The following is a 25,961-nucleotide window of genomic DNA, read 5'->3' as shown; positions in this document are numbered from 1 at the left end:
GTGAATTATTTTTAAAAGATGATATTCAGTTTTTCTTCCAGTAGAAAAGAGACAGAGGCTTGTCCCAGAGACCAGGAGTCCCAGACGGGCGGGTCTCCTGACCAGACACCCAGGCTGACGTCCCGGACGGAGCCTCTCTACCCCTGCTCTGGCACCTGGGAGCTGCAGACCTTGGTGGGGGGCAGCTCAGGGCACAGGCTCCCGCCACCCCTGCCAGGAAGTGACCGGCTCAGTATACAGGATGATGTCAGTTTAGGCTGGAGGGAAGGGACCCAGACACCCAAACCCATGATCCTGCAGGGGGTTTAGGATGCATCTCCGTTTCTGAGGCCCAGATGGGTGTCCAGTGGCTACAGCTCTGGTCCGGGCTGGGTTGCTGAACCATGAAACCTTGCCCACCAGGTTTGGGCACAAGAAGTCAGCACTCCTAGGCTGGATCTGGGGACAGTGGCGGCCTCTCAGGGTAAACGCCCTGTCATGCCTGGATGAGCCACGAGGAAGGGGCTGCAGTGTTTCAAGACAGATGGAGCGGGCCGCTGGGGAGAAGTGACGTGAGTCATTAAGAGCCTGGGCTAGGGGACCCCATGCCCATAGCACCTATGGCCAGGCCTGTGGATTACTTGGAGAGACGTTTCCAGAAGAGTCCTTGTTGACCAGTCTTTACCCCAAGTCTCTCAGCAGCGGCTCCATCCCTGAGTGTCTGCACACACCTGTGGACACGTGCCAGGGGCATGCGTGTGTATGTGTGTGTGCGCGTGGAATGTGCAGGAGGTGGGGGGCTCAGACTTTGGGACTGGTGGGCTGTCCACTGAGCGAGTCCTGAAGAAGCGGTGTGTAGGGGCTGGGAAGCTGGTCTGGCTGAGCAGCCAGACTGGGCTGGCTGATGGCATCTTTGGAACCCTGTGGAGAAAAGGCAGGGGGCGCTGCATCACTAAGGCTGGCCACCAAGCCCCGCCCACACCCCACCCCGCCCCTGCACATCCTCCACCAGCATGGAAACCCCCCTGGGAGTCCCCATCAGCAGCCCCCACCAATCAAGCCTGAGATGAGAAAAGACTGGAGTGACCTACAGACTCCTGGGCCGCAACTGTAAGGGTCTCCCCATCTCATGAAACACCATCCCGCCCTGCTCTCACCCCATTTTAGAGATGGGGAAACAGGTCCAAAGGGACTCGCCTAATCCAGAGAGAAGGGCAGAACAAGATGTTCAGGGCTTATATAAGCAATACTGTCGACACAGGAAAATTGGAAACCGCCTAAACGTCCACTGATATTATAATGCATCGAAAACATAGAGTCACAAGGTGGTAGTCAACCTACACAGCTGTCCCAAACAGAAAATCGAGAAAGGGAAAACCAGCTGCAGAGTGATTGATACAGCATGTCCTAAAGAGACAATGTTTCAAACGCTGATCTGTTGCTCATGGATACAGATTTAGAGGGGGGAAACAGGCACGCACCAAATTCCCAGAAATGACTGTCTTGGGATAGGGGGTGGGGCTGTGGGGCTTGGGGGGTGGGGCCAAGGGCATACATTGGAAAGGAGAGCTAGGACAAGATGTGAACAACTGCTGTTGCTGAGCCTGGGTGAGAGGGAGCTCAGGGTAGTTCATCTAGCTTTACTTTTTTTTTTTTTAATTTCACAATTTAAGGAAATTTCATGAAATTAAAGAGACATGGATGGACCTAGAGTTGGTTATACAGAGTGAAGTAAGTCAGAGAGAGAAAAACAAATATCGTATATGAACGCATGTATGTAGAATCTAGAAAAAAAATGGAACAGATGAACGTTTTTGCAGGGCAAGAATGGAGAAGCAGATGTAGGGAGCAGACATGCAGACCCAGGGGAAGGGGAGGGCGGGCCGAGCTGGGAGATCAGGACTGACATGTGGGCACTGCCATGTGTAAAACAGATAGCCAGTGGGAAGCTGCTGTATAACGCAGAGAGCTCAGTTCCGGGCTCTGTGCTGACCTAGACGGGTGAGATGGGGGTGTGGGAGGGAGGCTCAAGAGGGAGAGGATAGATGCATGCATATAGATGAGTCACTTGGTTGTACAGCAGATACTGGCACAACACTGAAAAGCAATCATACTCCAACAAAAAAAATTTTTTAAGGTAAGCTGTGATTATAAAAACTGGGGGTAACTTTTCATCCCCCTAAGCCTTCTATCTTCATTCCCCTTGAAGAATGGAGAGAGATGCCTTCTTGCCCAGCAGCTGTGGCTGGAAAACCCCCAAAACCCCTGCCAGCTTGGACCTTGCTCACAAAGCCCAGAGGTCTGCCTCACTGCAGAGTGGGGAAAAATCAAACCCCACTCTTGGCAGGACCAAGGGGAAGGTGAAACTCCTGGGTCCTCTGATCTCAGGCTACCCAGACTGAGCCACATTCCAGCCAGGAGCAGTGGGACGGTGTCAGAGCAAGACCAGTGACCCCTGCTGACCCACACTCCCACATACAGGCAGCATGTGACAGTCGGGGTGGTGGGTGGGGGGCAGATTCTCAGCAACGTGGACCCAAAGAACTATGACTGGAGACAGCCTCACTCAACAGTTCTAATGAGGTGGATGAAACTGGAGCCTATTACACAGAGTGAAGTAAGTCAGAAAGAAAAACACCAATACAGTATATTAATGCATATATATGGAATTTAGAAAGATGGTAACGATGACCCTATATGTGAGACAGCAAAAGAGACACAGATGTAAAGAACAGACTGTTGGACTCTGTGGGAGAGGGCGAGGGTGGGATGATTTGAAAGAACAGCATTGAAACATGTATATTACCATATGTGACATAGATCGCCAGTCCAGGTTCAATGCATGAGGCAGGGTGCTCGGGGCTGGTGCACTGGGATGACCCTCAGGGATGCGATGGGGAGGGAGGTGGGACGGAGGGTCGGGATGGGGAACACATGCACACCTATGGCTGATTCATGTGAATGTATGGCAAAACCCACCACAATACTGTAAAGTAATTAGCCCCCAATTAAATTTTTTTTTTAAAGTGAAAGGGAAACTGCTTTTCCAAGAAAGACACATGTAACAAACCCTCAAGGAACCAGAACCTGAGACAGATTCCTCCTCCTCCTCCTGTTCCCTAACACTGTCCTTTAACTGAGTAATGAGGACTTGGAAATAATGAGACTCATGAGAAGGTAAGAAAGATAGATCCAGGAACATGCTCTGCAGGGCTGGCTGGTACAGTTGTCCAGGTTGATCACTGCACAAAGGCACTCAGCCAAGGGGGCTATACATGGGTTGTATTCTGTGTTCTAAACCTTCAGTCCTAAAGCAGGCCATGTCTGCACAGAGGGGCTGTCTTTTTCTTACTCACATAAAGACATCTTTCTGGGCTAGCAGCTCAAGGTCACCCCATGCCCAAGTGCAAGGCAAGGTGTGGGATCTCCCCCAGGTGTTCAAAACAGGTTAGAGGCTTCCCTGAAGGGATTCTAGGTCTTCTGGACCACTGGCAACTTCTCAGGTGCCGCCTGGCCCCCTAAAACAGCACGAACAGGACACTGCCTTCCCCAAGCACACATGACTGGGGATAGGGGTCTCATCTGGGCTGGGTCTCATCTGGGCTTAGCCTTCCAGAAGGCAGGCAATAGAACCTCTTTAATCAAACTTCTCTGGGACTTCCCTGGTGGTCCATAAGACCACGCTGCCAATGTACAGGGCGCAGGTTTGATTCCTGATCAGGGAACTAAGATCCCACATGCTGTGTGGTATGGCCAAAAGATTAAAAAAAAAAAAAAAAAAAAGCCTTCCCTGATAACTTGAAGCTTGAATTCTGTTGGTAAAGTCAAGAGGAAACTCCAGTGTTTGGTGTGGGGTTTTGTTTTGGAGGGGGCAGGGAGCAGTGGGCAGGATATCCTGGCTGTGTCCAGGGAGGCATAGCCACAGGGCTGAGACCTCACAATCACCAGCTCTATCCGTGCTAAAAGCCAATAACCCACTTCTAGGAAGACCTCACCCTTACACCCCCAGAACACCAAACAAGTTTCTGCAGAAGGGAATTTTGGCTGGAAGGGGGAGGGGTATCCAAGGGGCCAAACTGTACCTAAGAAGGCGTCCCAGAGGAATTCTGGGAGAGAGGAAGGAAAGCGGGGTACCCATCTCTGGCTAGGATGTCCTGCTCCCAAGCTCAGGAGGACACCCCCTTAACACTCAGCCCTGACGTGGTCGGGCTCTCTTATCTCCAGATCGGCAGGAGGAGCCCCCCAGAGTCTGGCTGAGGACACAGCTGTCCCTCCCTTCTGCTCCTCGCAGGGACTGGCAGCGCCTGCCAGCAAACACACCCACGCCCAGCACTTGGCGTGTTCCGTTTTCTCTCCTCCTCCAACCCTGGCAGTCGAAGCAAACTGGAGCAGCCAACTGGCCCCAAAGAGAAGGGCTGTCGACTCGTCCTCAGGCTTTAGCTCTCAAGAAAGCTATTTAAACCCAAGCAGGCACAACCCCAGAAGCTGGCGAGGGCGGCACATTTTTCAGAAACCAAAATAACAGCTATGATCAGAGGCAAAACCATAGTGCGACTGACTCACTGCTGCCCAAACCCCAACAGTAGGGCTCAGAGCTCTGCCTGTCACCTCCCCTGGCTGGACTTGGCTCTCCTAAGACCTCAGATCTAAAGGAACACAGCCCAGAGGGAGGTGAACCCACAAGGCACCAGCCTATTTCTCCTGCAGGTAGGTTGTCAGATACAGGGAGGGCAGCTCATTAAATGTCAATTTCAGGTAACCAACAAACAGGTTTTCAGTATAAGCGTGTCCCGACAATTGCATGGGACACACTTAGGCAAAAATCATTCACTGTCTACCTAAAATTCACATTTAACTGAGCATCTCTTTGCTGCTGTTATTTCTTGGGAGTTTTATGGGTTTGTTTTTGCTCAATCTGGCAATCCTACTGAGTTCTGGATATATAGTGGGTGCCCACGTGATGCCTAAATTGTTTCTTTCTTGGTCATCCCAGATTCACTTAATTCAGGAATCTATATCAGGGACTTCCCTGGCAGTCCAGTGGCTAAGACTCCACGCTTCCAATGCAGGGGACGTGGGTTCGATTTCTGGTTGGGGAACTAAGATCCTACACTCCGCAGGGCGCAGCCAAAAATAAATAAATAGACCAATCTACTCATAATCCCCTTGGTGCGTGTGCGCTCAATCGTGTCCAACTCTGCGACCCCATGGATGGTAGCCCGCTAGGCTCCTCCGTCCATGGGATTCCCCAGGCAAGAATGCTGGAGCAGGATGCCATTTCCTTCTTCAGGGGATCTTGCCAACCCAGGGATCAAACCCACGTCTCCTGCACTGGCAGGCGGATTCTTTACCACTGAGTCACCAGGGAATTAAAATAACACATTCCCGGGGCCCGTCCATGATTCTATTTCAGGAGGTTTTGAAGAATGTCCTCAGATCTTCATTTTTAGCAGACTTCCCCAGAAGAGTCAATTGGACCGGAAGTCTGAGATGCAGCTGACCTAAACCTCAATCTTGCCTTTTTAAGACAACCTTGAAAATAAGACACCAGCCCACTAGTCGCCCTCCATCCCCTACCACACCTGGGATCACTCAGAATGTAAGAAGACAGCAAAGTATACAAGTACATATTTTCAGTCTGTGGACAGGTGAAGTGCAGGCTGAAGAGATGTATAAGATCCAAAGAGTTTCAAGGTGCCAGAATTCTACTCACTACGGGAGGAGGTGGGGGGTGGGGCGGGGCATTACCTGGTACCCACCTACAGTCTTGCTTCTTGCAGTACAGTCCCCTTGGGAGCTGATGTCATCAGGAATTCAGAATAGGCCTGAACGGCCTCCTTATCCTTTGAGCCCTTTTTAAAACTAATCCAAAATAAATAGCATTTCTCCTAGAAGATAACCAAGCTAATTTATAGTTGCCGTTGTAGCTGAACACACATGGGTTTTATAGGTTTCTTCAATTTGCAGGGTTCTTCAAAAAGCAGAGGGTGGGGTACAGAACATTCGCGTCCAACCACCGTTAATGATTGCAGTTGGGAGATTTGGGAAGTGATAGTGCCCTTCACCGAAGACAGATACACCAGCATCTTCAGGAAACACATTTGGTCAGATGGGCAAACTAAAAAGGGTCTTTCGGCCTGAAAATTTAAGCCAAGTTGAGGAGGGGCGATGGGCCACGGTGTGCAAGGTGGCTCGGCCTAGTCTCAGAGAGGTGAGCAAGTGGCATGTGAAGAACTTCATGCTGTACTGACTGAGCTAGCAGATGGCGTTTTAAATAGACCAGAAACAGAGGTGTTTCTGTTTAAAATAATTTTTTTTTCAAGAATGACTTGAACAAAAAAAAAGTCTTTGAAGAGAATTAAAATATGTTGAGTTTAACGACGTGCCATTCTTTTTTTTTTTTTTTTTCAGGGGAAATATATAAAAACACAAAAGGCCTAACCCTTGCTAAACCAAAAAATACACGTGTTTGTCATTCAGCGGTGTCCAGCTCTTTGCGACCTCATAGACTGTAGCCTGCCAGGCTCCTCTGTCCAAAATACACAATGGGATAAATTTCATTGACTGGGCCCTCAGTATAACCTGTGGGGAGGGAGCCTCACCGTCATTAATAGAAACGATGAATAATCGTATGGGACTTGGGAGACAAGGGTTGGGGGGGGTGAAGCAGGGACGTGTTCACATCCTGCATCCTCAGTCTCCTCCCCCTTCCCCTTCTGATGGACCGTTAGGAGAGAGACAGAGGGGACAGGGGGTGGGGGCTGTCTGGCCCCGTCCCTCACCAGCTGCTTCCCCTGGACCCGCCCACCTCACCCCCACCCCCATCCCCGCCTGGGTGGCTGTGTATGTCTTCACTCCTGGAAACCCACGGTGATGCTGGGCCTGGGGAGTCATCCACAGACTGGGGGCTAGGGCCTCTGGTCCCCTCTGTCCTCCAGCATAATTCATTCCAAACACCATCGCGAGTTCCCTTCTGCTCTGGCTGGGGCAGTGACAGAGGACAGGGTCCCCAATGTTCATCGGGGGCTCAAGACACCAGAGGCCCTGGTACCCTCACACCAGTGCAAACCTTTTCCCCCAAAGGATGGGGAATTTGGAATAGAAATGGTGATAAAGGTCTGAAAGCCCAGGTTAAGAGCCTGGAAAGGTTTATCATTGCCCCAGCTACCAACAAGCAAGCAAGCATGCAATCTGTCTCTGAGAAAAAGGCAAAAGAGCAAAGGCTGTTTGCCAAAGCTAAAGCCAGAAAGCGGGTGTTGCAGGTGGCCCGAGGGGGCAGCAGGGAAGCTGGGCAACCCCCCTCCAAGGCCGAGGCCTAGGGCTCCAGGAAAACTTGGAGTGGGGGGGCCCAAAGTGGGGGTTTCTGGTTCATGGATTCAATATGGCCTTGCAAGACTCTGCCACTGAGTGGTGTCTGCTGTCTACCAGCTAGCTACTCACCCAAGTCCTCTGCCCCGGGGGCCCTTGTCACCATGTGATGGCAGTAACCTGCCTAAAGCCCCCTGGTCTCCAGACCTCACATCCTATTCAGGTCTGTACCTCCCAAACTGTGCAGTGTCCCCTCAAAATAAGCTGTGAACGTGTCAGTTAATGCCATGAACGAATTACTGAAAGATGCCAAATCAAGAAGGGGTTTTCCTTGGGACTTCCACGGCAGTCCAGAGGTTAACACTATGTGCTTCCACTGCAGGGGGCAGAAGTTCAATCCCTGGTCGGGGAACTAAGAGCTTGCATGCCCTGCTGCAAGGCAGGGGGAAAAAAAAGACCAAGGAAGAAAAAAAAAAAGAAAGGGGGTATTTGTTGTCCCCCGATCTTCTTCCTGACTTTGAATGGCAGATGCCCCAGGACTGGTTCTTCAGGGCTCCTGTGCCTGAATACTTGCTCCCTTTCTGGTCCAAGCCAGTATCCTAGCTCACCTGAGCCTCCTCACTGGTCCCCCTGCTTCTGCTCTCTCATTGGAAGGCCTATTAATAGTTGCCACATGTCAACCGACCCAGTCACTCCTCTCCTTAAACCCATTATTGACCAGAGACATATCAACATGTTTTTAGAGAGCGAATTAACACGTTAAAAAAAAAACAACACATTAATACAATTAACAATGCCATGCGAAGTTGTTAGAGCTTAAAATTGATCAAGGGCTCATTATACACCTTATGATTGTCATTACCATTCACGGTTTGCTTCATTAAGGTTTTTGTTCCAATCCTGTTTATATTATAAACGTAAAATTTTCCCAAAAATGACACATTGTGAAATTTTGAGTGAAGAATAATTTTTTGGTGAATTTCAGGCAGATACTTTCTCTGACTGTCTACGCAACATATATACTAGTGTCTCAGAAGATGACAGTTCTTCAGAACATAGTTCTGATTCAGACAATGTGAATATTAGACCAACAAAGAGACAAAAAACCTTAGTGATTGACTTTGATGCAGAAAGTGAAAACAGAACTCACGATGCTAGAGAATGCTCCTTTGTTTCTACAGAGGAGCGGGTTGAAGACAATGTTTCATGAAAACGAGAAGACTGTACAGGTGTGTCGGGGTGACTACTGAATGCAATAACCTGCACATAGTGAAATAACAGAATGAATTTTTGGCTGGCCAAAATAAAAATTGCCAGCTACAGGCATTTGCTTCTGTAAAAATTCCCCAGTCAATAATGAGTTAAAAGCTTCCAGTCATCCCTTGGAATCAGTTCCAAGCCGCTCACCCCGAGTTACAGGGCCAGGCATGACCTGCCTCTGCCTCTGAGATACCACCTCCCCTGTTGCCCCTATGTCCACTCCCCTGCAGCCAATCTAGTGCAGCAGGATCCTGTAATACAGGCCCCGCCATTGCTGCCTCAGGGCCTTTGCACTGGCCATCCCTCCACCTGCAGCAGTCTTTCCGTGACTCTGCTGAGCACTCACATCTAAGCCTAAATTCAACCTCTTCAGAGAAACGTCTTCTGACGTTATCGCTATCATTGTCCCCAACCTCCCTGGATACTGTGCCGCCCAGTCTAGCAGCCAAATGTGGCTGTGGAGGCTTTGAAATGGGGTGAGTCCGAGTCAAGATCTGCTGTAAGTGTCAAATACACACCGATTCCAAAGACTTCACTCAAAAACATAATGCAAAAGTACTTAATGTTTTTATATTGATTGCAGATTGAAATGGTAATCTTTTGGATATATCCAGGTTAAATAAAAGATATGATTGAAATTAATTCCCTTATACCTAAAATCACACGTGTGGCTCATATGGTATCTGTCCTGGACAGCGCTGCCCTGAGCCCAGCACATTCTCTATCATCTTTATCATTGGTGAAATCACCTCTTCTGTTTAGTTACTCGACTCCCACCTGTCTTTCCAACTAGAATGCTGGTCCCCACACCCTCATCAGCAGGAACTGTCTTGTTCACTGTTGTATGCATTGTACCTGCCAGAACCTGGCAGCCAGCAGCTGCTGGCTGGCTGAACAAACCATTCGAGTCCCAGGTCTCATGATCCAAAACCACTGCAGTCCCTCCAAAGTTGGGCCCCCAAGCCTCCCAGGACAGGCAGAGAAGTGGTAACAGAAGATGCAGGAGAGGCAAGGATGCAGTGATGGATGGCTCCCCAGCCCAAGTAGAGACCTAGGACTGTTCCTCGAAGTGGGTGCAGGCTGAGGGTGCAGGCTGTGTCCATGCGCACAGCAGGAAGGGACAGTTGGGGGATCTGATTTGAGCCCCTCCTTCCCCCAAGCAGGCAAGCAAGGGACCACTCAGCCCAGGCCATGCTCTGACCACTACTTACTTGGCTCCGGATTTGGTAGATGATGGGGATGAGCAGTAGGATGCAGCCCAGGGCAAGGAGCACATACTGGGCATAGTTCAGCACTTTGGGCATCAACACCAGCTGGGTATAGAACGTCTCAAGGGTCTCACCCTCCATTGCCCCACTCTGGGGAAGAAGGACAAACAGATGGACTAGGGCCACATACTATGAGCCGAGGGTGCAGATGCCACTCCACCCCTTCCCCATCCCAAGTCCACTGGCCAAAGCATTAGGCCAGCCTCTATGTCCTCCAGGGCCACACATCAGGACTACATTTCCCAGACTCCCTTGCAGCTAGACAGGTCCACGTGACTTCTTCTGGCCAATGGGATGTGGGCACAAGGATGTTACAATTTCCACACCTGGCTCCCATGTGATTCTCTCCATCTCTTTGCCAATTTACTGAACAGAAATGGATTCTGAGGATCTCCAAAAGGTCAGGACCAAACGATGGAAGAAGCCCAGATGTCCCACCTCCCCGCTCCACCTCCCCGCTCCACCAGACTGTGATGTGAGCAGGAAGCAAATTTGACATTTGGAGGCTGTCTGTTCCGGCTGTTAGCTCACCATGAATTAAAATGAACTAAGCCAGAAGGAATCTTGAAAACCTGGGAGAAAAGGAAGTTCAATAAAAAGCTGACACACTGAAAACAAACTTCCCTTCATCTTTGGAGAAGTGGTCACATGCATTAGCAATATTATTTTATACTCTGACCAGGGACTTTATAATTTCAGGCAGCTTCATCTACCTCATCTCAGGTGAGCCTTTCAGTCCAGTGGCATAATTGACATGAGGTGCTTGGAGAGGGCGAAATTTCTAATAGACTGTTCTGCATCACAGAGTCCAGCTACCCAGCCCCGCCTCCCCACCACACACAGCCTCTTGCCTCAAATGCCCACATCAGCTCCTCACTGAGGCATCAGACACCATGACCACAGGTACCTGATACCCAGGGAGAGGGAGGCAGCCTTACCTCTTCGAACCACATTAGCGGCAGGACCACTGGCTGGATGTTCCCAGTTTGTCTGGAAATAAGGGAGATCAAGCACGTGAGAAGTTTTGTCGGGGTGCCTCAGGTCAGACAGCTCTGGACCTGTGATTCTACAGCGACTAGATCGGCGTGGTCTTGAGGAATGGGTATCTCCTGACAGGAAGCAACCTGACAATCCGACAATATCTTTTTAAATGAAAACTTCATGTCTTCTATGTGGTGGGTGCTGCCAGGGACCTAGCTGATGTCCATTTCTTCCTCTTTGAAATAGAATGCCAGTTTTATTCAGGATGGCAATGTACCCAGCTAACAAACAACGCAGTTTATGCTGACCTCCTGCTTTCCTTCAGGGAGTCTGGAACCAGGCAGAAAGCGCTGATGTGACCAGCCCCCAGTAAACATCCCCTGGGAAGAGTTTCTACTGGGCATCCCTGGTAGGGGACACTTCACACATATCACAACTCATCACTGGGAGGAGGAAGCATGTCCTGTGTGAATCCCCTAAGAGAGGGCTCTAGAAGCCTCTGTCTGGTTCCCCAAGACTTCACCCTGTGAGCCTGTCCCCTTTGCTGGTTATGTTTTGAATATTTTCTATATAATAAATCACAGCTGAGTCTTCACAGTGAATCATCGAACCTGAGAGGGGTCCTGGGAACCCCCGACACGGTCAGTTACCAACAAACTGTGTGACCTCGGGCATGCTCCTTACCCTCTCTGTGCTTCCTCTGAAAAATGGGGATTACAATGAATTCTTCACAGGGCTCTAGTGAGGACTGAATGTGGATACATGAAAAATACCCAGCATATAGAAAGTGTTCAGTGTTTATTACTGTTGTCTAGTTGTTAAATGGCTTTCCAGGTGGGTGGTTCCATGATAAAGAATCTGCCTGCCAGTACAGGAGACTTAGGAGACACAGGTTTAACCCTTGGGTTGAGAAGATCCCCTGGAAGAGGAAATGGCAATACATTCCAGTACTCTTGCCTGGAAAACTGCATGGGCAGAGGAACCTGGAGGATTACAGTCCAGTGTCCTAAAGAGTCAGACATGACCTAGCGACTGAGCATGCAGCTCTGTTAAATGCCAGGAAACGATAGAACAAACAAATATTCCGTAACTTCACATTCCTGAGTCTGCTTAAAGAAGGCACAGCTGGAGGGGAGATGGAACTCACTTGGGGGATAGGCACAAAAGGCCCAAATCCTCAATCACAATTCTCAGAGATCACTTATTAAGTAGAGTGCTGGGCAGTGAAATGAATTTACACAGTATCACCTACAGAGGAGACAGACATGGAAAACATTCTAGAAATACAAGGAAGGGGTCCCCCTTCACTTTGGCCTCTTTAATCTGAGTTTGTAAGAACTGATGTCAATTAAATGCACAGACCATGCAACCCTCGTGCCTCTATCTTGTGACCGAACAGCACAGAAGTTCCTCAGAGAAGTCACAGCTAGATGGCTTTCTAGACTTTTCCCACACTGGTTCCTCAACAGCCCTCAGGGATGTTGATAAACACCATCTTTGAGACCACCACCCCAGCCCACAGCAGCTCTGAACAGCTGGGGACACAGAGTCCCAGAGAGATCAAAGTAGCAGTGTGTGGCCACCAACAGGCAGAATCCAGCCACCCAGAGAGACGGCTGGCTTGGGCAACATTTGTCAAGAATCAGAATGAATTCCCAACAGGTGAAACTGAGAAAGCATATGTTAAAATCCAGATTCTGAAACCTGCATTTGCAAATGCATCAGACGTGGCCACACTGAGCCTGAGGCCCCTGGTGCTCGACAGAGACTGGCCCTTGGCCGGTCCCCACCCAGCCCGTCCGGCTCCTCTATCCTAGTCACCTGCCCGCCCTGAGCATGAAGTTAGCAGACCAGGCATCGAGTGATGGGGGGCCCTCCGGAACTCCAGCCTGAGCAGCAGACGCCTAAGGGCTGTTTCACCAGCCACAAACACTTCAGGAACAAACTCTCTGAGCAGACTCAAAAGGTAAAGGTGGAAAGCTTGGACTTCCCTGGCGGTCCAGTGGTTAAGAATCCACCAGCCAAAGCAGGGGACACAGGTTCAATCCCTGGTCGGGAACATTCCACGTGCTGTCGAGCAACTAAGCCAGCACCACAACTACTGAGCCTGCCTGATCTCTACAACAAGCTAAGCGACTGCAGTGAGAAGCCTGTGCACCGCAACGAGACAGCAACGAAGACCTAGCAAAGCCAAAAAATTAAAAACTAAGAAACTGAATCAAAAAAAAAAAAGGCCAGCAGAGGAGTGCAGATGAGCTATACAAATGATCCCCAGTGCACTCAGACAAAGTGTTATTTTTTCCAGCTGAGAGACATCTCACAAAGCCAAACAGATGCTCACATTCCTGCAGCCCAGGAATCTTTCTGAAGGATTTTTTTTTTTAAATGGAACTATTTCAAACACACTAAGTACAGACCTTGACAAAACAACCAGTCAGCATGCTCCCTCACCCGGCTCTATCCTGAATGAGTGAGTGAAAGTTGCTCAGTTGTGTCCAACTCTTTGCCATCCCATGGACTGTAGCCTGCCAGGCTCTCTGATCATGGGATTCTCCAGGCCAGAATACTGGAGTGAGTTGCCATTTCCTACTCCAGGAGATCTTCCCAACCCAGGGATCGAACCCGGGTCTCCGGCATTGTAGGCAAGACTCATTCCCATGTGAGCCACCAGCTCTATTTTATAGTGATGTTATAGCAGGAGTTGGCGAGGATGTGAAGATGCTGGCGCCCTCCCACACTGCTGGTGGGGGAGTGGGAAATAGTGCAGCCGCCCTGGAAAACAGTCTGACAGCTCCTCAAACGGTTAAACATAGAGCTGCCAGAGGACCCAGCAATTCTGCTGTAAGATATCTACCCAAGAGAAATGAAAACAGACATCCACATGCTCAGGCATAAATATTCAGAGCAGGACTTCCCTGGTGGTCCAGCGGTTAAGAATCTGCCTGCCAATGCTGGGGACCCAGGTTCCATCCCTGGTCCAGGAAGACTTCACGTGCCAAGGGGCAACTAAGCCGGTACCCCCCAACTACGGAGCCTGTGCGTCGAGAGCCTGTCCTCCACAACAAGAGAAGCCACCGCAACGAGAAGTCCCTGCTGCGCAACTAGAGCGTAGCCCCTGCCCGCTGCAGCTAGAGAAAGCCTGAGCACAGTAACAAAGACGTAGCACAGCCGAAAACAAAAGATGGAAACTTTTTTAAAGATTCAGAGCAGCATTATTCATAACGGCCAAAAGGTAGAAACAGCCCAAATGTCCACCAGTTGATGAATAAAAACATGGTCTTGCCAGGCAATGGCATATTATTCAGCAATAAAATGGACTGAAGTGCTGACACCTGCTACAACATGGATCAACCCTGAGAACACCAGGTTAAGTGAAAGAAGCCAGTCACATGTGATACAACTTGGTTCACACAAGATGGCCAAAGTGGGCAAATCCACAGAAATGGGAAGTGAATTAAGGGCTGCCTAAGCCTAAGGGAAACGGGGAGTGACGGCTAACAGTGCGGGGTTTCTTTTGCAGGTTGATGGAAATGTTTCAAAATTGACTGTGGCGATGTTGCCCAACTCTGTGAATATCCTACTATACTGTACATTCTTAAAGGGTGAGTTTTGTACTGTGTGAATTAAATCCTGATGAAGCTGCTACTGGAAAAACAAAAACACAGAAAAAGAAAACCTGCACTTAAAAAATTTCCCCTGTCCACCGTATGACCCGGCAAGCCCGCTCTTGGGCATGTACCCAGAGAAAACCATAATTCAAAAAGATACACGCACCCCAGGGCTCACTGCAGCCAAGACACAGAGGCAACCCAAATGCTCATGAACAGAAGAATGGATAAAGAAGATGTGTGGTGTGTGTGTGTGTATATACATATATGGAATATATATATATATGGAATATATGTATATAGTGGAACATTACTTGGTCATAAAAAGGAACAAAGTTATGCCGTTTACAGAGACATGGATGGGCCTAGAGACAGTCACACAGAATGAAATAAGTCAGAAAGAGAAACACAAATGTTGTACATTAACACATATATATGGAATCTAAAAAGATGGTACAGATGAACCTATCTGAAAAGCAGAAAGAGAGACACAGACGTTAGAGAACAAAAGCATGGATTCCAAGGCGGGAAGGTAGCTGGGATGGGCTGGGAGACTGGGACTGACATGCATACTATGGATACTATGTGTGAACTAGATAACTAGTGAGAACCTGCTTTACAGTGCAGGGAACTCTACTCAGTGCTCCACGGTGACCTGAACGGGAAGGAAACCCAAGGAAGAGGGGATGAATGCACACATACAGCTGATTCACTTGGCTGTACAGCAGAAACAAAACAACACTGTAAGGCAACTACACGCCAATTAAAAAAATAATTTAAAAAAACCCTTCCTCCCCCCAGGTGAATGGCCTCACTAGAGAATGCTATTGGCCAAGTTTCCATTTTCAAACACTTGGTTTGGGCATGATTTAATTTTTGCTACTCTGTCAAGGGAGAAACAGCTTGGACAGAACTTTCTGGCAAACGTCAACAGAGAAAAGGTCAGGGGTGTAAGGATGTGGTCTGGACTCAGCTCAGAGCTAAGATTCCCCTCAGGAGTTCAAGGGGCAGGGACCAAATCCCACATCCCTCCCCAGACTTTGAGTTCCCCAGAAAAAGGCCAGAGTCTCCCTGAGTCCCCGATCTCTCAACCACAAGGCAGCCCCGGCTCCCAGACCCCACTCACCCGATGCCTTTCACAGACTTAAGGAAGAGGCTCAGCTGCAGTTTCACAGAGCAGTTCATGGGGATTCCAGTGACCTGCGGCAACAAGCACAGTGAGGGGCTAGCCCTTCCTGGACCCCCGGGAATCCCGTCCAATCCCCTCTCCCTGGTCCCATTCAAGAAGGTGAAGTGCCCATCTGCTGGGGTCTCCTCTACCCACTCTAACCCCTGATGGGTAAAAACATATTCCCCAAATGTCTCTTATGTCCACAATGTTGAGGGATCCCCTCCAGAGAACCAGACTCTCTCTGGATGGGAAAAAATAATCCTTTCCATCTTTCCACTCATACAAAGCATTCCTGAGTACAGAAGGATATTTCTCAGCCATTGCCCCTCCCTCCAGCCTCCAAATAAAATAAAATATATTTGCATGTTGATAAAGTCTCTATCTTCTCCAATCACCCACCCCTCTCCATTCCCTCCTGCCAGCATCTAAAAGAGCAAGTCTGACTCAGGAAGCATGCCTGGTCCCTATTGTTCACTCCCTCAGTCGTGTCCGACTCTCTGTGACCCCGTGGACTACAGCCCACCAGGGTCCTCTGTCCGTGGGATTTTCCAGGCAAGAATACTGGAGTGGGTTGCCATTTCCTTCTCCGGGGGAATCTTCCCAACCCAGGGATCAAACCCGCTTCTCCTGCATTGACAGGAGGATTCTTTATCACTGAGCCACCGGGGAAACTTGCCTGCTTCCCAGTGCCTCTGAAATACAGTTTCATGGACTCTCCATTTCAACAGAGCTCATGCCAAGGGCAGGCAATGATATTTCACAGAGAGTTTAGTGATATGTTTTCTTTGTGTTTAATTTTATGTTAACCTTCTTAGAGAAATTTTTTTTCCTTTTTTTTTGGCTCCACTGCACAGCTTGCAGAATCTTAGCTCCCTGACCACAGATCGAACCCCAGGTCACCTCAGCAAAAGGGCGGAGCCCTAATCACTGGACTGCCAGTGAACTCTCCATTTGGAGAGAATTTTTTTTGGCTGCCCCATGCAGCCTGTGGGTCTTAGTTCTCTGACCAGGGATCAAACCTGTGCCCCCTGTATTAGAAGCGCAGAGTCTTAACCACTGGACTGTCAGGGAAGTCCTGGAGAAATTTTTAATTTCCAATTTGAAAGCTTCCTTTGCACAGGATTCTTTTTTTTAATGAGATCTTGTTTTTTCAGTAGTAAGTCAATAATGGGAGAAGTGACAGACATCTAGGACCAAAAAACAGGAAGGTGGTTCCAGAATGGTGTCAGGAAATGAGACTGGAGGGACTTTCCTGGTGGTCCAGTGGTTAAGAATCTGCCTTGCAAAAAAAAAAAAGAATCTCCCTTGCAATGCAGGTGACACGGCTTTGATCCCTCGAGGGGGAACTAAGATCCTACATGCCTCAGGGCAACTGAACCCTCGTGCCACAGCTACTGAGCCTGTGCAACAACTAGAGAATCTGTGTACCATGAAGGATCCCACACTGTGCACCTAAGACCCAACGCAGCCAAATAAAGTTTTTTAAAGAAAGGAAATGAGAATGGAAAGGAACCTAGGTTTGAGGACAGACTGCTGCTTCTCAGCTGAGACTCTTTCTCATCTGAAAGGTGGAGACAACTCTGCCCACCTCGTAGGGTTTCTGCAAGGGCAAAGTCAGGGATGCAAGACAGCCACACTCAGAGCCATAAACGCTGTGTCGTTATCACGGACACCAGCGGAAACAGGCATTATCTTCCAGCATAGCCCGGCATCCTGAGGTCTTCTGGGGCCCCAGGGCACAGAGGAACTGGCCAAAGGCCATGCTGCCATGACCGGGGAGAGTTTGAACTTGAGAACCTGGCAGGATGTGAGTGAGATCCCCCGTGTGTGAAAAAGCGTTCATCCAGTGGGCCTGAGGCTGCCCTCCTGGCATGGTGGGCCCTGTCTGGCCTCTGGGATCCTGGATTTCAGGGGGCTCCCACCTCTCCCTGACAGATAAGAGAGGCTCCCTGGGCCTAGAGGGTTTGTGAAACAGTTTAGTTTATGCTGACACCTGCTTTCCTTCCTGGAGTCTGGAGTCCGTGCCAGGCAGAGGGTGCCCGCAGTAAACATCCTGGGCGCTGAATCCTGACTGGGCGTCCCTGGTTGAGGACAGCTCACACGGGAAGCGAAGTGTGCCCTGTGTGATCTCCCAGGAGAAGGCTCTGGAAGCCTGTGTCTGGTTCCTACAGGCTTCACCCCACATGCCTTCCCCCTTTACTGACTGTGCTTTCTGTCCTTCACTGTGACAAATCACAGAAGTGAGTGTGAGTACCTGCTGGGTCCTGGGAATCCTTCTAGCAAATCCTCCAATTTGAGGGTGATCCTGTAGACCCCGACACATCCTGCTCTCCAGACTCTACATGCTAGGGTCTCTACTCGGGCCACTTCCTTCCCCAGGAAATATGTCTTCTTCCCTCCCTAGTTGTTCCTCCAGCTGCTGTCTGGCCACCTCTTCTTGAGCAAAGCCCTGCCTCTCCCCCCCATCCCAACCCCACAGAACAGATACTTGCCCCATGAACCCACATCTGTCAGGGGTTTCCCTCCCCCGGTTTCAGAAGCAGAAAAGCAGGCAACAGATAAGTCGCTCCCAGGAGGCATTGTTTTCAAAGCTAATGAAATCAGAAATCAGCAGATCCACCCCCATGTTCATCCTCCCCAAATCAACAACAAATCCAAGGCCACTTCCTCTCCCTGTCTGCCTCCGGCCTGCAGTGAGAACTAGGAGAAGCCTACTTCTGCATCTGCTGATGCACTGCTGCAAAACAACTCTTTGCATCTCTGCAGCCTCCCAGACTTAACTTTCTTTCTTAATGAGGGGGGAGAAAAAGGAAGTCTACACGTTAAAATGAAAGTCACCAGTGAGAACAGAGAAAAGTCAGCAGAGAGAAAGAAAGGAATAGAGAGAGAGAAGCAGTGAAATGAATGAACTAAAAAAGAAAGTAGAAAACCATTTGTTAGCTTTCTCATAAAAGCCTTTGTTTTTTCTTTCTGCCATACCGCATGGCACGTGGGATCTTAGTTCCGTGACCAGGGATCAAACCTGCATTGGGAATGCAGAGCCTTAACCAAAGGACCACCAGGGAAGACCCTAATAAAAACCTTTTAAAAACTGGTTAAAAGTTTAGGACAATATGGAAAAGCCTTAACATGTCTAACAATAAAGACTGAATTTAATCTAGAACATGTAATAGAATCATATTAATTATGATCAACTTAATTCATTCATACTCACTTCATCAACTGTATGTTAATACAGGACAGATGGTAGTGGGCATTAAAAGACCTGTTTGTATAGTCAATATTTTAAATTAAGTAACTGTAAGTGTAGTACAAGGTTTAAAACTTGTGAATCCCTGAATTATACACTGGGGCTTCCCAGGAGACTCAGTGGTAAAGAATCTACCTGCCAATGCAGAAGACCCAGGTTTGATCCCCAGGTCAGGAAGATCCCCTGGAGGAGGAAATGGGAACCCACTCCAGTGTTCTTGCCTGGGAAATCACATGGACAGAGGAGCCTGGCAGGCTGCAGTCCATGGGGCCGCACAGAGTCAGACACGACTGAAGCAGCTGAGCACAAGTACATATTGTCACTTGAATAAAATGGTCTATTAATTATACTTCAATTTCTTTAAAAGGCTACATACTTGAGGGTTCCAACTATATGACATTCTGGAAAAGGCAGAACTATAGAGATACAAAAGATCAGCTGCTGCCAAGAGTTTGATGGCGGTGAATGTATAAGGTAGTCAGGGGATAAATGGACAGAACACACAGGATTCTGAAGGCAGTGAAACCATTCTTAGGAGGCTGAATGGTGGATACAGGTCATCATGCATTTGTCAAAACCCATAAACCTGAACAACACAGAGTGAAGTGTAATGTAAGCTACTGACTTTAGTTAATAATAACATTCATTCATCAACTGTAATAAACTTCGTGCCAAAGGAAAATGAGGTCTAGGAACTCTGTATTTTCTGCTCAGTTTATCTGTAAGCCTAAAACTAATCTAAAAAACAAAACAAAAACAAAGTAGGGACTTCCCTGGAGATTCAGTGGTTAAGACTCCATACCTCCACTGAAGGGGGCAAGGGTTTGATCCCTGGTCAAGGGAACTAAGACCCCACGTGGTATGGTCAAACAAACAAACAAAAAAACCCAAAGTATACTAATTTTTTTAAAAACAGACATACACAAAGGATACTCAGGTTTAAAGAAAAAATGTTTTGAAATAAAAAAAATTTTAATTAAAAAAGAAGACCTATGTTTGAAGTCAGCCTTATCCCTTACTTACTCTCAACCACTAGGATCTCAGTAAATCAAACCCATGTTTACTGAGATACAAGTACTTCTGTGCTAACCGCTAGAATTCAAGCAATTAACAAGACAGAACAGCTCTCTCCCTGATGGAGCCAAGAACCCCATTTACTAGCTGGAGCACCACCTCTTTGGGCTGCAGTTTACCCATCTGTAAAATGGGAATGGCAATGCCCACCTCCCTGATTATTGTTAAAATTAAATGAGTTGGTGCATGTGGATGAATAGGATTATGTCCGGAGCATAATGAGCATTCTAGAAATATGAATGTGAAGTGTGTGCAGTCATGGCTGACTTCACTAACCCAGTTTTATTTTATTTTATTAATTTGGCCAAGCCACATAATTTTCAGGATCTTCATTCCCCAAACAGGGATTGAAGACATGCCCTCAGCAGCGAAGGCATGGAGTCCTAACCACTGGACAGCCAGGGAATTCCCAGTCTGGATTTTTAGTGAAAAAAGAAGAGAAAGAGCTAGAAGGTGGAGTGCTAGGGGCTGTGGGTTGAGTCAGTGGCTAAGAAAACCTGAGTAGTACCAAGGAAAACAGCATGAAGAAGCATCAAGAAGAAGAGCTTCCAAAAAGGCCTATGGGGGGGAGACCATGAATGTCCACTCCAGAAACAGAGACCAAAGAATTTTTTTAATTAACAATAAAGCCACCAAGTCCAAAGGGACAAATCTGCAGTGAATGGAGGCCCTAAGAGAAGAAGCAATAGGGTAAAGACATGCCCAAGGGAGGGTCACACGTGTAGGTCTGATATCCTCCTGGTCCCTGTTTGTAGACAAAACATTACATAGGACAAATTCCCCAGAACCCAGTTTATCTGCAAGACGTTCCAGGTTCTTGTCGGTACCTAAAGATCTTTATGGTATGTTGGCACAGCCAGAGGGCTGCCTCTGGCTAATTTACAGGTTGATAATTCCTAATTAATTTACTGTGTTATGATCTTTTTATAGAGACAATTCCCTTATAAAGAGATAATAAAGTCCTTGCACTATGGAGTCAGGGCAAACTTTGATGACTTGATAGCCTAGAAGCTATCAATGCCAAAGAAACCCAGGCTTCCCATCCCCCCCACCCTGGAACAGCCTGGTACCTGGCAGGGAGAGGAGAAAGTTGAGTGTGCCCCAAACAGAAATTCCCCCCACCCCCACCCACAGGCTGACAGGCAGGGGCTCACCGGGTGGATGTCCAGGAACAAGGAATGTTCTTTTGGGTTAGGATGGAGGCCAGACACTGCCTCTGCCAGGACTGGGTCAGCATTGTAGAAGTGAGGATGGGAGAGAAACAAGGGTGCATCTGGAAAGCAAAGGGGCAGAGAGGGGGTGTCAGACAAAGGCAGCACGTTTGCACATCCAGAGACCTGCTCACGTCATGCCCTGAGCTGGGTGAAGGGAGGCACAGGCGATGAAAACACAGCCACTGCCCGCAGTGCACCCACCTCGTGATGATGACAAGATGCAAACAGCAATAACTAGACAGAACTCATTCAGCGTGTAATTACTTACCAAGCACCCAGGAGGCACCAGGAACTGGAACCCACCCAGCAAGGGACAAGCTCAGTGCCATAAGAATGGTAAAGGGGGAGAAATCAAAGCAAGGAGAAGACGCTGGCTCAAAGATGCCGGCAGAGGAGGTCAGGGGATGGCATTCCCGGTGAAGGGATGGCAGAGGCGAATGCAAGGAGGTGAGAAAATGCACAGTGCGTATGGAGCAGACAGTGCCTGGAGGGAATGATGGAAACTGAGGATACAAAGACTTGAACTTGGGTGAGAGGAAGGGCCTCTGGATTGCCAAGCCAAGCAACCCGGACTGTCTTCTGCAGGCAATGCAATGATCAGAGTTGTTCGGGTGTGCACACCTCAGGTCTCCCTAACGTCCACGGGAGGGGAGAAGACACACCTGCTTCGTTCCTTCTCTCCCAACAGCTGGTCTGTGGGATGAACGCCAGCGTGTGAAAACAGACACTGACTCGGGTCCCTCCGAGTGAGGAATTCACACCCAGATACCCGAAGCTGAACCTCTCCATCAACCAACCAAGCGAGGCAAACACCAGGGCATCCTCATGTGCTCAGGACAACAAACAACAAGCCTGATGGACAATGAGTCAAGGAGGAAAAGAATAAGCCTCTCTCAGAACCTGGCAAAGGTCAAGAATGGGCAAATCACAGAGACAGAGCACAGACTGGCAGTGACAGGGGCCGGGGAGAGGAAAGACGGGGAGTGAGCTCTAAGGGGTACAGGGGCTCCTCTGGGGTTGATGAGAACGCTCTGAAACTAGACTGCGGTGGAGGCTGCGTGACATTTTGAATGTCCTAAATGTCACCGAATCGTAAACTTTAAAATGGTTAACTGGATATTACAGGAACTTCACTGTGATGCGAAAAAAAGAAAGAACAAAACTCACAAGGTCTCCTCCCCTAAAAGTAACAGCCCATCAACTGCCAGCCAGGTGACCCACATTCCTGTTTATGTGTGCCTGGCAACCTCAAATGTCTAGATTCTTTCTGCTTTTCTTAGCAAAGCCAAGCACCGGTTTAAAATAAAAGCTGGGATTTCACTGCTGTCTGACTTCATTTTTCCCAGCGTCCTTTTCCATCCATTCCCTTCAAGTTTCTCAACATTAACTTATTATTCCCAGTATTTCTCTGATGTGTTGCCATATCTGGATACCCCTTGCACTGTTACATAATGTGCTTCTTTGAAGCAGCTGCTATTGCTTTATTTCAACAGCTATATTTTAAAGATGCTTGCTATCTGAAGCATAACTGGTACACACTTGCCGGAATTAGAAAATAGATACAGGAATAAATACAATGTGAACAAATGAATGCTGTAGATTCTATCCAGAGACTGTTACCTACACGAAAAAAAGAGGCTGGCACCCTAAAACTTGCTCTTTCTCTGTCAAAAAGGACAGATAAGTGTTAGAAAGGCACTCAAGCCCTCTTAGCACCAACACTTTCTCCTGGAGATAATCAGAAGGACAAAAAGAATGGAAAACAGAAGTCCTATCTCACCCTATCTGCACGCATGCACACACTCAGTTGTGCCCGACTCTTTGTGATCCCATGGACTGTAGCCCACCAGGCTCCTCTGTCCATGAGATTTTCCAGGCAAGAATACTGGAGCAGGTTGCCATTTCCTTCTCCAGGGGATCTTCCCGAGCCAAGGACCGAACCCTCCCCTCTTGCATCTCCTGCATTGGCAGGTGGGTTCTTTACCAGTTGAGCCACCCCAGAAGACCCCCTCGTACCATGTAAGTCAATTTTATTTAAAGTTGCCTCCTTGAACATTTGGGGTCTTGGGAACCACCAAGGACAAGGTTTCACAATTTGAAAAACCTTGTTTCCCATTCTCCCATCTCTACTGTAAGAGGAAATCAACAGAGCAAACACACGAGGAACCCCTCCCCCCCGGTAAGGGAAGCAGTCACTAAGCCAGGCCCTAGAAGATGATGAACCTCAAACAAGCTCCATCATGCCTGCAAGGCTGGGGGGAGACTGAGAAGGGCTAGACCAATTTGCCATCACCTGCTCTTGCTTCAGCTTGCTTGGTTTTTTAATAGCATGTATGCATGTACGTGTTTTTTCTATTTTATTTCCAAACAGATTGAGAGAGACAACGCCCAGGTAATAAGTGGTAATTAATTTACAGCTTTATGACACATCTAACCAGAGCTAATTGCCCAGGATCACCATGGATTACAATTAAGGGGCTCCAGTGAGCAAGTCTCAGGACCTTACACAGCACGGAGGTTGGAGGAGAGACAGTTCTCTGAGTCCAAGAGCTCCTCAAGACCCAGAAAGGGAAATGAGTGGGTATTTCTTATCTTCAGAAATACGCACACAAGTGCACCCAAAGACATGTATGAGAACGTTTCTAGCAATACTGGAGTAATGGTCAATGAGCAGAACCTTATTGGGTGCCCATGAACAGTAAAAGAGGTACGGAAATGGAAGTGCGGTCCCACTGAAATACTACACAGCAATGAAAAGAACACTCACAACAATGGGGACGGCCTTCACCGATTCGAAAATGGGTGAAAGAAGCCAGAAATAGAGAAAAAGAAATAGATGCTTTATGACGCCATTTACATAAAAACCAAAGGCAGGCAAAGCCACGGTGCTGGAAGTGAGGCCAGCGACTGAGAGGATCACTCCTGCTCTCCTCCTCCATCCCTCTGCGGACTTTCAAAGTGCATGTGTCAGCTGGGTACCTTTCTTGTATATATGTCTATTTCAATGTAAAAGAAAAAATTGCATTTACACAATGCATACATAATTCCCTTGCACTTCTGAAGTTCTTTTTGGCACATGTGCTAAGATGAAGCAGTGTAATTTTCAAGCCTAGCCCTTGGCAGTGGACGGATATGTTGTTTCTGCCTGCCCAGTAGGCACCACCTCCTGGAACCTACGCTTCAATTAAGCCCCTCCCCTACTTTCAGCCTCTTGCCATGTGGGTGCTGGCTCCACTCACTGGAACCAGGGGCTGAGCATGTGATACAGCCTGCCCAATCCACATAGCCCACCCTTGGCTGCTGATTGGTTCACAGCCGGTCATGTGATATAAGCCAGCCCAATCACAGCAAACTCTGGGACTTTTGCTGGAATACAGAGGACCCAGTGGCCCCCTTTCCACTGGGAGGAGGTGAGCCTGGACCCTGGAGCCGAAAGCCTCCCTGGCAATGAAACCAATCCAGAGGAAAATCGAGCTGGCCCATGGCAAAAGGCAGCTTCGGACCACAGCCGAGCTCTGGAGCCATGCCTAATACAAAGATAAACCAAGAAGTGCCCTTTTCGGCCTAATCAGGCTGGTATAGCGTCTGCCACTTGCTATGGCAACTGTGTAGCACACAGCCTACCAGGTCTCTGCACTGTCAGCTCACCTACAAGCAGAAATTCCCACAGACACCAGTGAAGAAAGAAGCAAACAGAGGAAAAGGGCAGGAGGGCCAGGAAAGGCCATGCCAGAGATGGGCACTTCCAGGTCCCAGCTTCAAACATGTTGCCCATGAAGTACCTCATTCTGCCTGAACTTGGGGAAACCATCCAACCTGCTGACAGTCCCGCCTCCCAACCCTCCTGCAAACAACCCCTCCCGAATCCCCATCGCCAGCTGACAACGTGGCTCTAATCAAACAGGCCCCAAAAGACAAGACCTAGAAAGATGAGGAATGGCTTCTTGTCCTACCAGCCTTGTGAGCTCAGTCACACCCCAGCCTTGAGCCTCAGTTTCCTAAGTAGGATACACCCACACATCCATATGTTTACCCACTGCATGAGTCCCCACTACATACCGAGAACAATTCTAGAAGCTGAGGACACAGACCTGCCTACAGTGTTTACAGTCCAGTGGACACACTTTCAGTGATTTCCAGGGGTGATGAGCACCAGGAAGACAATAAAAGGTGAAAAGACATAGAGTATTTGGGAGGTGGGGTGGGGAGAGCAACTTTAGAGTGGGAAATCAGAGCGGGCCTGCTGGAGGAGGTGGCATTGGAACAGACCAGGAGCGGGTGAGGGAAAGACCCATAGAGATCTACAGCAGCCTGGGGAACAACTGATACAAAAGCCCTGAGGCAGGACCAAACTAGATCTATCTTAGAAAGAGGGCAAAGGCAGCGGGGCTAAAGAATAGGTAAGGGGAAAGGACGGGAAGAAGTCACATTAGAGAGACCGGCAGAGGCCACATCCTGACAACACTGGGGCCCCCGTAAGGACTTCACTCTACATGCATGGCGCAGGGGTCAGACATTTAAAGCAAATGGTTGGGTGCCAATCAGAGTCTCGGAAAGGCCCCCTGGGCGGCTGGCTGGAACCACGTCCGATAGAACTTTCTACGATAATGAAAATGTTCTCTTTCTGCACTGTTCATCCCATGGGACAGTCATTCGACTCAGCACATGTGGGTGGGGAACATCTGAAATATGGCCAGTGCAATAAGGCACTGCTTTTTCAATTTGGGGTTCCCTGGTGGCTCAGAGGTTAAAGCGTCTGCCGTCAACGTGGGAGACCTGGGTTCGATCCCTGGGTCGGGAAGATCCCCTGGAGAAGGAAATGGCAACCCACTCCAGTATTCTTGCCTG

The 25,961-nt window shown here is 48.6% G+C and overlaps 1 protein-coding gene across 5 annotated transcripts in view; it reads right to left on the bottom strand.

Moving 5' to 3' along the window:
• SCARB1 (scavenger receptor class B member 1) overlaps positions 1-25,961 on the bottom strand; it is a 93,323-nt gene continuing 67,362 nt past the window's right edge. The window contains exons 8-13 of one of the 5 annotated variants that reach the window (XM_068989555.1): positions 21,054-21,172; positions 15,531-15,604; positions 10,754-10,805; positions 9,759-9,905; positions 5,739-5,867; positions 772-900 (exon numbers count right to left, since the gene is read on the bottom strand). In XM_068989555.1, coding sequence (XP_068845656.1) covers positions 5,739-5,867; positions 9,759-9,905; positions 10,754-10,805; positions 15,531-15,604; positions 21,054-21,172 — 521 coding nt within the window. In that variant the 3' untranslated portion in view covers positions 772-900. The other 4 variants (XM_068989557.1, XM_068989556.1, XM_068989558.1 and 1 more) reach the window with 4 other exon arrangements.

This window comes from Capricornis sumatraensis, chromosome 17 (assembly GCF_032405125.1).
Source record: "Capricornis sumatraensis isolate serow.1 chromosome 17, serow.2, whole genome shotgun sequence".
Taxonomy (NCBI): domain Eukaryota; kingdom Metazoa; phylum Chordata; class Mammalia; order Artiodactyla; family Bovidae; genus Capricornis; species Capricornis sumatraensis.
The sequence above is the reverse complement of the archived record's forward strand: the minus strand, read 5'-3'. Positions and strand labels throughout refer to the sequence as shown.